Raw genomic sequence first — 16,982 nt, forward strand, 5'->3', positions numbered from 1 at the left:
ACAATACCACATATTTTTTTAGGGGGGAATTGTAAAACATTCAATATGTATATAATAATTTATAATACCACCCTATGTGGAAACCTTATACTGAGGACACATCAATATACATAGACCTAATTTCTGCAGGAAAAAATGATGTACTAGTCCATAAATAAAAATATACAAAATCTTTATTAAAGACATTTAAAATACAAAAAGACAACATTGACCAGGTGTTTGTCAGTTTACAACCTGTAACAATATAACACCAAGGGCCCCACCCCCACCGGTTACCCCACCATATATAACAACTCAACTATAATGCTTTCTAACAAAGAATAAATACTGGTGCTCATGCACCTATCGTATACCACATATATGTGAGATCCACTGCGATATATCCCGCTATGAAAACAGCGGACGAAGGACGGACCGAAACGCGCGTTGGGGCGGGCGCTCACCCCCCCTGGTTCCCCGTATCTGCTGCATATCCTGCATTGATGTAAGTACATAGTTATTGTTCCTAGCATGAGGCCCGCTATAGGGAGTTATTTATGGTCACTCACACATGTGTTAGGTTGAGAAACCGAAGGATATTTCCTTGATATCTGTATGTGACTATACGCCCTGCACCTGTTAAAAATAAGGCGTAGCACTAGTTATATATATTTTTTAAAGGTAACATTGATAATCAATCATATAGATATTAATAATATTATAATATGGATATCCTTGTGATACCCTTACATTAGTGCGTGCCTTATATTGGTGTAGGGTGTGATATATAAGTAAATTACTAACTGAGCCCCTGTATAGGTTTTCATAGCGAGATATATCGCAGTGGATCTCACATATATGTGGTATACGATAGGTGCATGAGCACCAGTATTTATTCTTTGTTAGAAAGCATTATAGTTGAGTTGTTATATATGGTGGGGTAACCGGTGGGGGTGGGGACCTTGGTGTTATATTGTTACAGGTTGTAAACTGACAAACACCTGGTGAATGTTGTCTTTTTGTATTTTAAATGTCTTTAATAAAGATTTTGTATATTTTTGTTTATGGACTAGTACATCATTTTTTCCTTCGGAAATTAGGTCTATGCTTTACAGTAGGAATGATGTTCCTTTCATCATAGACCTTGTTGACCTCTCTCCAAATGTAATGTTTATGGTTGTGGCCAAAAAGTTCAATTTTGGTCTCATCACTCTAAATTACCTTGTTACAGAAGTTATGAGGCTTGTCTCTGTGTTGTTTTGCATATTGTAGATACTTTGTGGCATTTGCACAGTAATGGCTTTCTTTTGGTGACTTGACCATGCATCCCATTTTTCTTCAAGTGCCTCCTTATTATGCATCTTGAAACAGCCACATCACTAGTTTTCAGAGTCCAGTATTTCAGCTGCTGTTATTTGTGGGTTTTTCTTTGCATCCTGAACAATATTCCTGGCAGTTGTGGACAAATTTTTTGTTGGTCTACCTGTCCGTGGTTTTGGTTTTACAGAGCCCCTGATTTTCCATTTGTTAATCACAGTTTGAATGCTACAGGCTGGCATTACCAATTCCTTGGATATCTTCTTGTATCCCTTTCCTGTTTTATACAGTTCAGCTACTTTTTCCCCTAGATCCGTTGACAATTCTTTTGCTTTCCCAATGACTCACAATCCAGAAATGTCAGTGGCTGGATGAAAGATGCAAGAGTCTGTCTGGATCCCAGAAACTTACTAAGCGTTTATGCACACACACTGATTACAAGCAAACAGGTCACAGGTGAGGATGTTACCTTTAGTAGCCATTCAAACCCATTTGTGTCAACTTCTGTGCATTTTATTAGACCAAAATCACCATTGTATGTAAACTTTTGATCAGGGTAATTTGGATGTTTTGGGTTGTCACTATGATTTAAAATGAGAAAGCACAGTAGTTGGACAATAAATGGCTTCACCCAACCATTAAACATGAGTGGAGAAAAAGTTTTGGTGTTATCATTCGTATTCTCTAAAAAAAGAGCAAGAAAGCAAAAATTCTGCCGGGGTATGTAAACTTTTGAGCACAACTGTAGATGGCAAAATGAGTGCAGATAAACAATTTAGGAAATGAGTCAGTCCTTGTTTTCACTTTCACCTTACAATCATCATAAATGAGTAAGCATGAATGGTCTTTCAATGCAAGAGTTGGCAGCTTGAGTATTTTTTTCTGGACAGCTTATCAAAAAATAATGGATAGATAATATTTATTTGCAGACCCGTTGTAGAACCATAGTAAATTATTAAAAGTATAAGTGATATGTATCTACAACCCGTAATTCTGATCTGAAGACGTCAACTGCATTTATTGTAAAATGGTGATAATTGCAGTGAAAATAATCTGTAGACGTTTCTTTGTTTCCAAAAAAATCACACAGGATAAAATGTGCCCTATTTTTATGGACTGTTAAGGAGTTTCGGAACAGTTGGCAACCGTGTTCACTCCCCCTTATTTCTATTATTATTAGAAGCAGCACATGCCTTATTTTTAACACCGGGGTGAATTCTCAGATGCCTCATTACTCAAAGAGAGAAATTCCTAATGCTCGAATGCTCATTTTGAGTAACTAGTATAATGGGAGTCAATGGGTAATCTGAGCATTTTTTCCAGCAGACTTTACAAGGGGGTATGGGGGCAGTTAAATTGTTGAAATGGATAGGAGAACAGAATGGGGAAGATCCCTGGAAGCATCTCCTACTCCCAGATCGCTGCTGAGACCCATGGTATCACAATTTTACTCCACTTTAAGGACTGACAATAAAACATTCAAAATTGATGAGAATTTGGAGTTTACAGGAAAAAAATTTCAATAAACATTATTTCCTGTATAATGACTTGTATATAAGGCAACATTTTCAAATAATTTATTAAAATTATAATTTAAGTAAACCAAAACTTACATTTTTATTAAAAAATTGTACATTTCAGAGTAATTTATGAAGGAAGCAAGAAATGGCAAAAATGTGATGGAAAAGGTTATCAGATACACCTTATATTAGATATAAAGGAGGGCTTCATACACATTCTGTTCAAATTGTCATGTAGTGGTACTCCTAGACTCATAAGGGCTATGCACTAATTGCAATGCCTGACAAAAATTACAGGCAGGGTCATCCATACACCTTTGAAGGCATTCAAATATTGCAACAAAGTACAGTTGTGGTACTCCTACACTCAACGGCTCTGCACACAGTACAAAGCCAGGAAAAAATTATAAGTAGAGTCATTCAGTCATCCTGAGACCCGTGCAGGCAACAACTGTCAGGCCTCATTCAAATATTGAACATTAAAAACAATTCATGTTCTGCTGTCATCTCATCTGGTGGTGTGGAAAAGTGGGGGCTAATCCAAGCTTTGTTCATTTTTATCAGAGTGAGCCTGTCAGCACTTTCTGTTAATAGGTGAAAGCGCCTATCTCTTTAGACCCCCCAACCTGCTCAAACAAGATGCTAGAGGCAGGGCAGCACAATACCTCCAAGGCATAGAGGGACAGTTTATGCCCAGTGTCCAGCTTTGAGACCCAATACCTGAAGGTTACAGACGAATTAGGGAGTATGCTGATTTTGTCGATCAGGTATTGCTTGACCATCCTTAACATTTTTTCCTTCCTTGTCAAAAATACCAGTCATTAGGGCCTGTACGCTGGGATGGTGTCATGAAATTGACCTATGCCTTTTAAAGTGTACCCCTGCCTCTGTTCTGTGTCACCTTCTCCTCTTCTCCTCCTTGGTTGGGCAAGGAGGCTTGCCCTCTGCCACTAGCATTGTCTGATAGCACCAATTGAATAGACTTTTCTGCCTCAGAAAGGAAAGATGTAAGGTTCTCCTTGTAGCGTGTGTCTGGCAGGATGAATAACCATTACTCTTTTTTTGACAAGCTGAATGTAACACTTAGGCCACATGAAAGGCAGCAGTACATAAAATCTGCCATAAGTGCCAAGTTTCCTACAGCCAACACTTCCCTGTCTGCACCATGATGACTTCTCTCCATCTCTTACCCCTCATTCCCCTCCTCAGCCCATCCACATAGGAGAGATGGGACAAAGCTTGTGTGGGTACTAGCCTCTATTGCGCTCCTGTTTCTCCTACTCCTCAGCCTTCACATTCTCATTGTTACTCATTCCCCACTTAGCACATGAGATGAGGCAGGGATGGGTAGTATCTCCACCTAGTCTGAATGCAAAGCTTCATTGTTAGCAGTGACTCTTTAAGTAGGCACAGAAGTGGGATCATTGCACTGATGATGGCATCATCGCCGCTCACCATCTTTGTGGAGTTTTCAGGGTCTTGAAGAACTGCACAAATGTCAGACATCCATGCCCAGTCTTCAATTTTATGTGCAGAGGCTCACTAAAACACCCAAGGGCATGTTGGACCTGGTATACCACAACTGACCTCTACTGTACACAAAGCCTTGCCAGCACATGCAGTTTGGAGTTCCAGTGTGTGGGTGTTTCGCACACCAGTCAGTGAGCTGGCATTTGCATGCAGTGCTACAGAACTGCCAGAACGGCAGCAGCTGTAGCTGACTTGCAGAAATGGCCATTGATGCTGCATACCTTGACCAGAAGCTGTAGCAAATTTGGGTAGGTTTTCAGAAACCACTTCACTACCAAGTTGAGCACATGGGCCAAACATGGTACATATATGGACTTCCCAAAGTCCACAAGGGTAATGGCATACCACCCATTAGACCCATAGTTTCAGGGGTCGGATCTATGACTGAACATATGTGTGAGTGGTTGGATTCATTATTGCAACCGTTAGTAAGAAGGATGCCAGGTTACATCAAGGACTCGAGAAGTACTAAAAACTTTCTCCAGAAAAACATGGCAAGAAGGTTTTTCGTGGCTCTGTTGTGATGTAATTTCACTTTACATGAGCATACCACATGATGTTGCCATGAGAACCTTAGAGTTTCATCTGAATAACTATAATCTTTATTCACAGGATCTGATACAGTATACTGTATATTGCAAGTGGCATTTTTCTTACTTAAGCATAATGATTTTTCATTTAATAAGACAATTTACAGACAAAGGCCTGGAGTTCCTATGGGAGATAAGTACTCCCCATCGCTTGCAAACCTGACTATGGCTTTTTGGGAATCTGTGTACATTTATTCTGTTGATAACCCGTTTCTTGATTATTTGTTCTGGTATGGCAGATACATCGACGACACCCTCATTATTTGGGGGGGGGGGGGGGGGGTGATGTGTCTGCCATACCGGAATTCATGGAATATGTTAATGGTAATGGTTTTGGTATTAGGTTTACGTACAGGCACAACAAAAAGTGTATATTGTTTCTTGATCTGGAATTGGAGGGTGGGTGCGGTAAATCTATTCACAGTAAAAGGCATATTAAACCCATGAGTGGAAATACGGTTCTACACGCCAAGAGTAGTCACCCCTCCCACACAATTAAATCCATACCGGTGGGAGAATTCACCAGACTCAAGAGAAACTGCAGCAAAGCAATAGATAGAGAAACTGAGTTTGACAATTTGGAAATACGACTTGATAAGCGCAGTTATCCTAAATAGTGTCGAAAAAGAGCCTGAAATATGGTAGATAAAAAATATAGAGAGAATTTATTAAAATCTAATCTTAAATCTAAAAAAAGGAGGGCAGCTAAACAAAATAAACAGTATATTTGCCTTCAGTATAGTTCCCACTTTAATGAGATCAAATCAATTATACATAAACGGCTAACAATTTTTGAACAGGATGACATTTTGTCAAATATACTATATGACGGCATAAATATAGTAGCCAGAAGAGCTCCAACCATAGGGGATTTAATTTCTCCAAGTCAATATACATCCAAATCTAGATCCAATACATGGTTGGAATGCAAAGGCTTCTATAAATGCGGCACTATCGCATGTAGCACATGTGCATCAAGCCAATCAGGCAATATATTTACTAATTATGACAACTCTAAAAGCTATAAAATTAGAGACTTCATTAATTGCCACTCTAAAAACGTGGTATATAAGATCAATTGTACACAGTGTAAAGTTTCATATGTGGGATGCACCACCAGAAAGCTCAAAACGAGAATCTCTGAACACATAAGAGATACATGTAATTTCTATGGTGGTAATAGAAATGTATCTATGGTTGCCAAACATTTTGCTACTTGCCACGGAGGTAATATTGCAGCGATGGCTGTTCAGGGCACAGAATTGGTTAAATGCTCAAATCGTGGTGGGGATATCAAGACGCCTCCTAACCAGGGAGGCGTATTGGATATACACTTTACAAACAAGATCACCGTTAGGTTTAAATAAGAAAAATGAAATAATATATCATTATTGTTAAATGGCTTTTATTTTCTCAACACTTAGTTTTATTGTTAGATGGTATATAGTAGGACCAGCGACTTTTCAGTCATGTGATTGTGTAATTCACAGTGATTGGTTTCTTAGTACTATGAATACTGGCAATGTTCATATGCTGTTAGACATGATTAAGATCGCATAGATCGAAACGCGTTGTCTATCCTCATGACTGCATCCACCTTTGAGCAAGGATTTTAATCACGCTATATTTATATGCACCAATAAAGAATTTCAAGATTTTAGGAGCTGGAGTACACACCTTTTCCTCATCTTCCATTGCTGCACATCTTGGTCGGGACGAAATCTCCGTGCTCCTTCGGTCTGTCGGTGAGCTGGCTGTGGCTTTTAGCCTTATTTTTCTATATATTGATGCTGCATACCTTGACCAGAAGCTCTAGCAAATTTGGGTAGGTTTTCAGAAATCACTTCACTACCAAGTTGAGCACATGGGCCAAGCATGGTACGTGTGTGAGCTTGTCAAGCTTCACACGCACCACCAGGTTGTCGTCATTAGTTTAGTGGCGAGAGCCACAGATCTGTCTGGTCTGTTATTCCGTTCAATAACTGTGCCGTGGTGTTTAGTTTGTCTCCTAGACAAATTTGCTTCAGCAGAGCCTGTTGCCGCCTTGCTGAGGCAGTGCTGCAGAGCTTCCAGCTGATGTGTGCTTTGAGATAGCACATTGGAGATGGAGGATGAGGATGAGCAGGAGGGAGTGTAGGAACTGTTTAGGAGGTGGAGAAAACACTGATATAAGTAGGGCCATCAATCCTTGGTGTCGGTAGCACATGTACTGTGTCAGAATTGGACTCAGCCCCGGCCGCTACAATGTTCACCCAGTGTGCCATCAGTAAAATGTAGTGTCCCTGGCCATGAGTGCTTGTCCACTTTTTGGTTGTCAAGTGGACAATCCCAGTAACTGTGTTGGTAAGGACACGGGTGATGTTTCTGGACACGTTCTGGTACAAGGTGGGAACGCCACTCCAGGAGAAATAGTGGCAGCTGAGGACCAAGTACTGAGTACCAAATTTGTTCACTGTAATGTAACAAGAATCATTTAAATGGTATGAATTACTAATTGAATCTATCAAATATTTCAGAATGTTTTCTGGAGTTTTATATACCACCGTAATGTAATAATAACCGCATTAAACTGTATGGATGAAAAATTGAATCCATAAAATTCATACACATATTTCTGTATGGAAGAGTAATTGAATGACAAATTTTTGAATTTTTTTGGAGTGTTATATACCACCGTAATGTCACAGAAAGCAGCCAATACTCTATGGATGATTAATTAAATCCAGATACATTTTTCAATGCTTTTTTGGAGTGTTCTATACAACCGCAATATACCACAAAGCACAGAATACTATATGAATTAGTAATTGATTCCAGAAAAATATTTTTAACCTTTTTTTGGAGTGTCAAATACCACCGTAATGTAACAAGAACCGTGTTAAATCGTATAGATGGCTAATTAAATCCAAAATGTAAAAAAAAAATTAACTCAAATATTTTGAAAGTTGAGTTGATGTAATCATACACTAATAAAGGCTTTGCAGAAAATGAAAAGGCAGGGAAAAAATAATGAGGGTCATCCATAAATGCCTGAAAGGAAACATTTGGTGTGCCTCATTCAAATATGTTTAAAGTGTAGTTGCTGTACTCCTACATTCATAAAGGCATTGCCGAAAGTGCAAAGCCGGGAAAAGATTATAAGGAGGGTAATGCAATAGTCTTTTTCAGGTCTCTGCTTCCTCTTCTCTTTCCTCAGGAGGCTGGGAGGACTGCCTCCACATTCCTCCTGGAGCCTGATTTCCAGGTACCTGTGCTTTAGGTTACCTGGTTTTCCAGCAGTGCCAGAGCCCCCAACATGTAGAAATGGGCACCAGCCCCCTGAGTCACCTGCACCATTGCCTGCTCTCACATAGGAGGTGGGGAACCCCAAGGACAATCTGATCTCTGGGGGGTGGTAGAAGCCATATCTTGAGCCATCTCAAGGAGACTCTCCTAGGCCATACATTCCTCAGGAAAGTTCCATCCTGCTCCCTTCCTTCATCATGCCCACAGAATACCAGCGATGTTGCCCCTCCATTTTTTGGAACATGACCTTGGTTTCAGTAATCACCTCTTGCAGGCATCTAGGCAAGTGCTCTGTCTCTACCGTCCACTGGTCCCAAACTCTTCGATGGACCCCCATATTCACTGCCGGTCATACTTAACGACCTCCTGCCGGGATGCCAGCAGTTGGTACCTTGTGGCTGGATGGCCCAGTAGCATTTATCGATCCCTGGTCCTGGCTCAACTCCTTGTCCTTCTGACCAGACTAGGCCCTACAGTCCACTCACTAGTTTCCAGTTTCTGGCTTTCTCTTCTGCAGGTCACAAGAACCCCAGGGGTGAAAGCTGCAGTCTGGATTCGGGTCTTAGTGGTTCCAAATAAATGGCTTTTTCCGGACCGCAGACTCCTACCACCTCCGCGGTTTAACCACCTTGGTCTGGCTCCGATATCTCTCCGGTCATTCCTGTCATGGTTCCCAATGGCAGGGACTCAGGCAAAAACGGACTAGCTCTAGGAATGATGGAATCTCAGATGACCGCGACGCTGAACCTAACACGCAACTAATAGTAGCCAGGGGGTGTGCCTACGTTTTATCCCTAGACACCTCGCACCAGCCGGAGGTCTAGCTGCCCCTAGTAGAGGAATACACAGACCTGGCTTGCCTCCAGGGAAACCCCAAAAGTGATAGTAGCCCCCCACATATAATAACGGTTAGGTAAGAGGAAAACACGTACGCAGTATGAATATAGATTCAGCAAAGAGAGGCCCTCTGACTATTGTGGTTTATTCCTAGCCAATGGTGTGGAGTCGATACCCTTCAGAGGGATAGGAACTTCCAAAGGCTCTAGGCTAAACCCACAGCGTCTGGCAAAGGACAAATCCATAAGACTCAAGGAAGCGCCAGAATCCACATAGGCATCCACAGTAATAGATGATAATGAACAGATCAAAGTTACAGACAAAATAAACTTAGACTGTAAAGTGCCAATTGCAAAAGACTTATCAACCTTTTTTGTGCGTTTAGAGCATGCTGATATAACATGAGCAGAATCACCACAGTAGAAGCACAACCCATTTTTACGCCTATAATTCTGCCATTCACTTCTGGACAGAATTCTATCACATTGCATAATCTCCGGTGTCTGCTCAGAAGACACCGCCAAATGGTGCACAGATTTGCGCTCCCGTAAACGCCGATCAATCTGAATAGCCATAGTCATGGATTCATTCAGACCTGTGGGCGTAGGAAACCCCACCATGACATCTTTAACGGCGTCAGAGAGACCTTCTCTGAAATTCACCGCCAGGGCGCACTCATTCCACTGAGTAAGCACAGACCATTTTCGAAATTTTTGACAATATATTTCAGCTTCATCATGCCCTTGAGAAAGGGCTATCAAGGCCTTTTCAGCCTGAATCTCCAAATTAGGTTCCTCATAGAGCAACCCCAGTGCCAGAAAAAACGCATCCACACTGAGCAGCGCAGGATCCCCTGGTGCCAATGCAAATGCCCAATTCTGGGGGTCACCCCGCAACAAGGAAATCACAATTTTAACCTGCTGAGCGGAGTCTCCAGCGGAGCGAGATCTCAGAGAAAGATACAATTTACAATTGTGCTTAAAATTCAAAAAACGAGATCTATCTCCAGAAAAGAACTCAGGTATAGGAATCTTGGGTTCTAATATAGGAGCATGTATAACATAGTCTTGGATATTTTGAACCTTGGAAGCAAGAGTATTCAGGTTTGTAGCTAAACTCTGGATATCCATTTCTTAACAGCTGAGATCAGAGCCATTCAGGGGTTAAGAGGAGAGAAAAAAGCAGCAGATTGCAATTATGGCTAGACAGAACTTCTGAGTAAAAAAAAAAAAAAAAAGTGTCAGAAACTTCTTTTTTCTCTCTTTCTTCAGCCAATACCTTTAATACATTCGGGCCGGCAATACTGTCATGGTTCCCAATGGCAGGGACTCAGGCAAAAACGGACTAGCTCTAGGAATGATGGAATCTCAGATGACCGCGACGCTGAACCTAACACGCAACTAATAGTAGCCAGGGGGTGTGCCTACGTTTTATCCCTAGACACCTCGCACCAGCCGGAGGTCTAGCTGCCCCTAGTAGAGGAATACACAGACCTGGCTTGCCTCCAGGGAAACCCCAAAAGTGATAGTAGCCCCCCACATATAATAACGGTTAGGTAAGAGGAAAACACGTACGCAGTATGAATATAGATTCAGCAAAGAGAGGCCCTCTGACTAGATAGCAGAAAATACAAAAGAGGACTTCGCGGTCACCTCAAAACCCTAAACAGCCATCCTGAAATTACTTTAACTCCGTTATCAACTCATGACACAGGAGTAGTAATTTCAGATCACTAGAGCTTCCAGCAGCAAGAGAAATATAAATGCATGCTGGACAAACAAACACAAAAAATGCCAAAGATCCAACTTAGCTGAATTGCAGACTTGGAGCAGGTAGCAAGCAACAGAGGTGCTCTGGTAACATTGATTGCTGGCACTAGAATGACTGAGAAGCCAGACTAAATAGGAAACTCCCAGTTTCCTGATGGAAACAGGTGCAAGACAAGAGTCAGCCAGTACCACCAGTAACCACCAGAGGGAGCCCAAAAACAGAATTCACAACACATTCCTTTGAAAGTCTCTTATGATTCTGTCATCTTTGACGCCCACTAAGTAAATTACACCATAAGGAGTGTTAAATACCAAGAAAATGTACCATACAGCACGTAACACTATATAGCTGAGTACTGAATCCAGAAAAATTTTATAATGCTTTTTTTGTGTTATATACTACTGAAATGTGTCACAGAGCATTTAATACTGTATGGATGAGTGATTGAAGCCAGATAAATGTTTCAAGACCTTTTTTTGGAGTGTTATATAATGCAGAAATGTACCACAAAGCACGTAATAATGTATGGATGAGTAATTGCATTCCACAATGCTTTTTTGTAGTGTTATATACCATCAAAATGTACCACAGAGCATGTAATACTGTATGGGTGAGTATTTAAATCGATAAAAATTCAACTCTTTCTTTGAATGTTACATATCACAGAAGTGTACAACAATGCACATAATACTGTATGGATTAGTAACTGACTGCAGAAAATTTTTTCAATGCTTTTTTTTTTGGAGTCTCATATATCACAGAAATATACCAAAAAGCATGTAATAATGTATGGATGAGAAATTGAACCCAGAAACAATATTCAATGCTTTTTTGGAGCATTAGATACCACCAAAATGTACCAAAAGCACAAAAATATTCTATGGATAAGTCATTGAATCAAGAAAAATGTTTCAACTCATTTTTGGAGTGTTATATACAACAGAAATGTGCCACCATGCACGTAATGCTCCATGAATGAAAATATAGTACATTTTTTCACCCACAGAAAAAAAATGTTGTCACGTGCAGCAGATACATATTTAGCACTGGACTGCAAACCCTAACCACTGCCTACAGTCTGTAGTCTGTCACTCTCCCTGCTCCTTCAACTGTCCTTCCTTGAGCTAAATGCAGAATGTATCTGATACAAGAAGCAAAATGCAGTCTGATGGTTCATAATCAGCACCAGTATCAACCCTAGAGGACTCTGAGTCACTCAATTGTGCACACACATCCCTAAACAAGCACTCCCTTCCTCCAATAAGAACTTACCCTGTGCTGTGCAATGGCGTCAGTAAGTCAAGCACGGTGGCGCCTGTTCCTTTATAACCTCTGATGATGTCATACTGCCAGCCTATCACAGTAATTCCACTACCAAGATGGCTACGTATGCTCATTAAGGCTAGTTTCACATTAGCCTTTCTGTGCGCAGCGTAGGCCTGAGTACTTCTTCCCTTAAGATCCACATAGATCCGCATGCATCTTGCATACCTATATTTAACATTGTGCACACAGGGACATGCGTTGTATGCGGAAGCATCCCTGCAAGATCCATACGGATCTATGCAGATCTTAAGGAAATAAGTACGTAGGCCTACGCTGTGCACAGAAACGCTAATGTGAAACCGGCCTTACTGTTTAATGGGCACCAAACATGTGGGCCTGGGATTCGAGTTTCAAATTTGAGCACCCACTAACGAGTGCCAAGCACATTGAAGCCCCCAGATATTTCAGTGACATCCGAGTATCACCAAGAACATTCGCTCATCCTTATTTCTGATCAATCTTTTTTGCTCACATAAAGATTGATCACAGCACAGATTTACTTTGAACAATGATCAAGAACAGACTTTAATTAGAGAGATCATGGTCTCATGAAAATCGTCCTCAGTAGTGGGAAGACTCAAGTGGAGGAGTCCATCTGAGACATTATTATTAGGGTTGAGCGAAACGGGTCGGCAATTTTCAGAAGTCGCCGACTTTTGGCAAAGTCGGGTTTCATGAAACCCGACCCGACCCCTGTGTGGGGTCGGCCATGAGGTCGGCGATCTTCTGAATCTGGAATCGGAATTCCGATACCGATTCCCGATATGTTTAAGATATCGGGAATTGGTATCGGAATTCAGATTTAAGTGTAAAATAAAGAATTAAAATAAAAAATATCGCTATACTTACACTCTGATGGGCCCTGGTACTAACCGGGAACCTTCCTTCCTTAGAATCAGCCTTCCAAGACCTGCGGTGACGTCACGGTGACGTCGCGGCTTGTGATTGGTGGCGCGGCCCCCATGTGACCGCTCGTGCGACCAATCACAAGCCGCGACGTCACCGTGACGTCACCGAAGGCCCTGGAAGGGCTGATTCTTAGGAAGGAAGGCGGTCGGAAAGAAGCAGGGCGTGTCCGAGGGTGAGTATATACCTAATAGGAATATACTCACCCTCGGCTTCGTTCCGGCAGCCTTCCTTCCTAAGAATCAGCCCTTCCAGGGCCTTCGGTGACGTCACGGCTTGTGATTGGTCGCGCGAGCGGTCACATGGGGGCCGCGCGACCAATCACAAGCCGCGACGTCACCGTGACGTCACCGCAGGTCTTGGAAGGCTGATTCTAAGGAAGGAAGGTTCCCGCTTAGTACCAGGGCCCGTCAGAGTGTAAGTATAGCGATATTTTTAATTTTAATTCTTTATTTTACACTTAAATATGGATCCCAGGGCCTGAAGGAGAGTTTCCGCTCCTTCAGACCCTGGGAACCATTGGAAACCCAATGCACTGCATTGGGTTTCGAGTTTCGGCCGACCCCGACCCCGACTTTTTTATAGGATCGGCCGATTTCACTCGACCCGACTTTTGAAAAAGTCCCGATCCTATAAAAGTAAAGGTCGCTCAACCCTAATTATTATACCAAAATTGCCCTTGAATTTTTGGTTTTGTGTAAATCCAGAAATATTATAAAAGGCAAATGAGTTTCCCTTCACCTCATTAAAGAAAAAAAAGACACATCAGGTCATACATTATCAATTTATAGGTTCTATTAGTGTTTTATATAAGCTCAACATGTACAGTCTATTTTATCGCTTTCTGCATACATAATTATATTCTATTGCATTTTTCGTGCTAGAGAATTCTCATCACATATTTCCTGAGCGCTTTGTAGCACCCACACAAATAAGAACAGCATATTATCGGTTTTACACAACATAGATTAACTGTGTGTCATGAGCACAGACCTTCTAATAGTTCTGTCAATAAATCAATCTGCTCCAGTACAGAAGCCTTAGAAAAACCCAGAGTGACTTGTCTGGCACAGGGATACGTTTCCACATTGAACACAAGAGGGCAGTATATGACAACACGAAACAGATCATTTTTTTTAGCTCTTTTTGTCTATTTTAACCTTTGCCAATATGAGCATAATACATGATTGTAATTGAAAAATCACAAAATAGTCAAATCCAAAATAGTCGAATTATCCTATGATTTATTGATGCTGTGCCTTCCAACTGCAGTGCAAAGGGCAAGCTTTTAGTTACCAATTCTGACTCCATGTAAGCTGTAGCTCAGTTTTATTTTTCTAAAGGGCACTGCTTGCATCAAATTCATAGAATCATTGAATGTTAGAGTTTGAAGGGACCTCAAGGGTCATCGTGTCCAACCCCCTGCTCAATGCAGATTAGGAATCATGCAACATTTTTGGGAAATTGATACCTCACGTTACATTTATTTTAAAGAGAAATATATATACATACTGTACACTCACAGATGTGGCCTGTCTTAAAATGGCAAACATGCATAAAATGCATAAAAATAACTTGAGGTTTCAGACCTTAATTAGCCTGTAAGTCACCATCATCGTTAAGAAAAACCAGGTGATGCAAATTTCGTAGCGTTATAAAAACCCAGCCTCTTCTAATCTTGTGCCAACAAACAGCAGCCATAGCTAAGCATCTGCCTAGCACTGTGAAAATGAAAATGGTGGAGGTCCACAAAGCAGGAGAATGCTATAAGAAGATAGCAAAGAGTTTTCAAGTTGTCCTTTCCTCATTTCAAAATGTAATTAACAAATGGCAGTTAACAGGAAATCTGGAGGTCAAGATAAGGTCTGGAAGACCCAAAGACCCAAAGTCAAGTCTACACCAGCCGAGACACAATATCCGAACGCCGCAGGTCAAACACTGAAGGATGAACATGAATGACCATACAGAACTGGGCTTTTACAGTGGTGATCAGGAGATGGGAGTGAACCAGTCCGTTACCAATGTAGACGTACGTTACACGGTGCAGGCCTGCCAGTGTGAGGAGCACATATAGGGTACGAAGTGACTTGATACTAAGAACCTGCGGATTTGCTGGAAATTCCATGACCCCCATTAAGTGCCAGTATAATATTCGAAAATGCTTGAAGAGCGCATTGCAGTGATGGGCCTACAGTTGTGAGTGCTGCCCGTGGAAGCTAGAGAAGAAAGATATTGAAGCTCCATAAGAGATAGCACAGAGGAAATACTATTGAGACTGTTATATTGTTGTTGTCATCGCCATTACTGCTAATATCCGCTGACAGCTCCCTTTGCAATTGCTGACCAATGATGTCCCAGATGTGCTTAACGGCAGACAAATCTGGAGATGCTACACACCTTGATAACATGTTTAGGACACGCAGGCTGCCCACAGTAGCATGAGCAAAATGTGGCTTGGCGTTGTCATGTTGTAAAACTGCGCCTCTGAGACTTTGCGGAAATGTCTGCACCACCAGTTCCATGATTGATCCATTCTGTAATGCAAGTGAAATTGTGCATCACATACCAAGCCTAAGGTGACAAACAGTGTCTACAAAAACCATCAGAAGGCATTTGTATGACATTGGGCTATGAATTGGATGTAAAGTCCCACCGACCCCAAGCCACTGCTCTCAAAGACTATCATGGTGGAAAGCAAGACCGCAATGGAGGCTGGAATAGCATTCAGTATGGCACAACATTCCTCAAACAATGATTAATAACCTCATTGACAGCATGACAAGATGTGTAAGCGCATGTATTTGGTATGTGAGTGACACTGATTGTCAACACTGAATAAATCGAGATGCTTTGAAAGTTTTGTTTCATCATTTGCATATCATTAACATATCTTTCAATACTGTGACTTCCACAATTCCACAAGTTTGCCTTCTTAGTTTTGAAATTGCAATGTTAAAAAGAAACACAAATATTCAAATGTAACCTGTACATATATATTCCTTATAATTTTCACATGCTTGCGTGGATTAGAAAGAATACTGATCATCTCTAGCAAGGAAAAATGGCGCTATTATGTATATATAGCATTGTTTCTTTGTGAGGAATGGAAATATTAAGAATTAAATAATTCTTACCTATCTCTGATTACATTAATGGTATTCACACCCATCGAAGCACAAATCTGAATAACAGCTTGACCGACAGCACTGTTGGCTCCATTTTGAATCACTGTGTCTCCTAGTGCAGGTAAAAACACAGTTTTCAATGGCAAAATTAAGACCCTACAGATTATTATTGAAACGTAAAGCACACAAGAGGCAACTCTGATAATACGCAGACAAAATAAATAGTATCGTGACATTTCATAAATCCTGCATGTACTAATCCAAACCGTCTGATAAACTTGAACTTGCTTGCAGCAGAGAACTGTAATATAATGAGACATTTCACAAGGCTACTAGCATAAGGGTATGTTCTTAAGAGGCTGAATTTTTGAGGGAATATTTATAGCAAATTTTCCCCCAAAAAATTATTTGGCGCTGATTTACTATTTTCACTGCAGAACAATTCCCATTCAAATTCTGCCATGATTTTTCAATTAACATTTGGATGAGATTTGGTAATACTGTAACTGATTTTTAATTATTTTTCTCACTTTCTGTATGCAGCACCATTAATTCCGCTCACATGAGTGTAAATTCTCTTATGCGAGAGAGCCGATCGATTATTTTATGACATTTGCGATCAATCTCTGTTCAGAGCTTTATCAGTGACAGCTTAGTGTGCTCTGGCTTCTCTCAGATGAGATAATCGGAGCACACTGTCCAGAGACGGTGGAGAACAAAATTTCTCCACCATCCGATTGCAGTCTGATGATTTCCACGCACACATAGACTTGAATGGTTGGCTGCATGCCATCCAA

The 16,982-nt window shown here is 41.1% G+C and overlaps 1 protein-coding gene across 1 annotated transcript in view; it reads right to left on the minus strand.

Moving 5' to 3' along the window:
* The window catches only part of LOC143809838 (enoyl-[acyl-carrier-protein] reductase, mitochondrial-like), a 215,804-nt gene that overhangs the window by 72,293 nt on the left and 126,529 nt on the right, over positions 1-16,982 (minus strand). Inside the window, exon 5 of the mRNA XM_077292831.1 lies at positions 16,195-16,297. Within this exon, the coding sequence (XP_077148946.1) occupies positions 16,195-16,297 (103 nt within the window). The remainder of the gene's footprint in view (positions 1-16,194; positions 16,298-16,982) is intronic.

The sequence above is a fragment of the Ranitomeya variabilis genome, chromosome 2 (genome assembly GCF_051348905.1).
Source record: "Ranitomeya variabilis isolate aRanVar5 chromosome 2, aRanVar5.hap1, whole genome shotgun sequence".
NCBI classification, from domain to species: Eukaryota; Metazoa; Chordata; class Amphibia; order Anura; family Dendrobatidae; genus Ranitomeya; species Ranitomeya variabilis.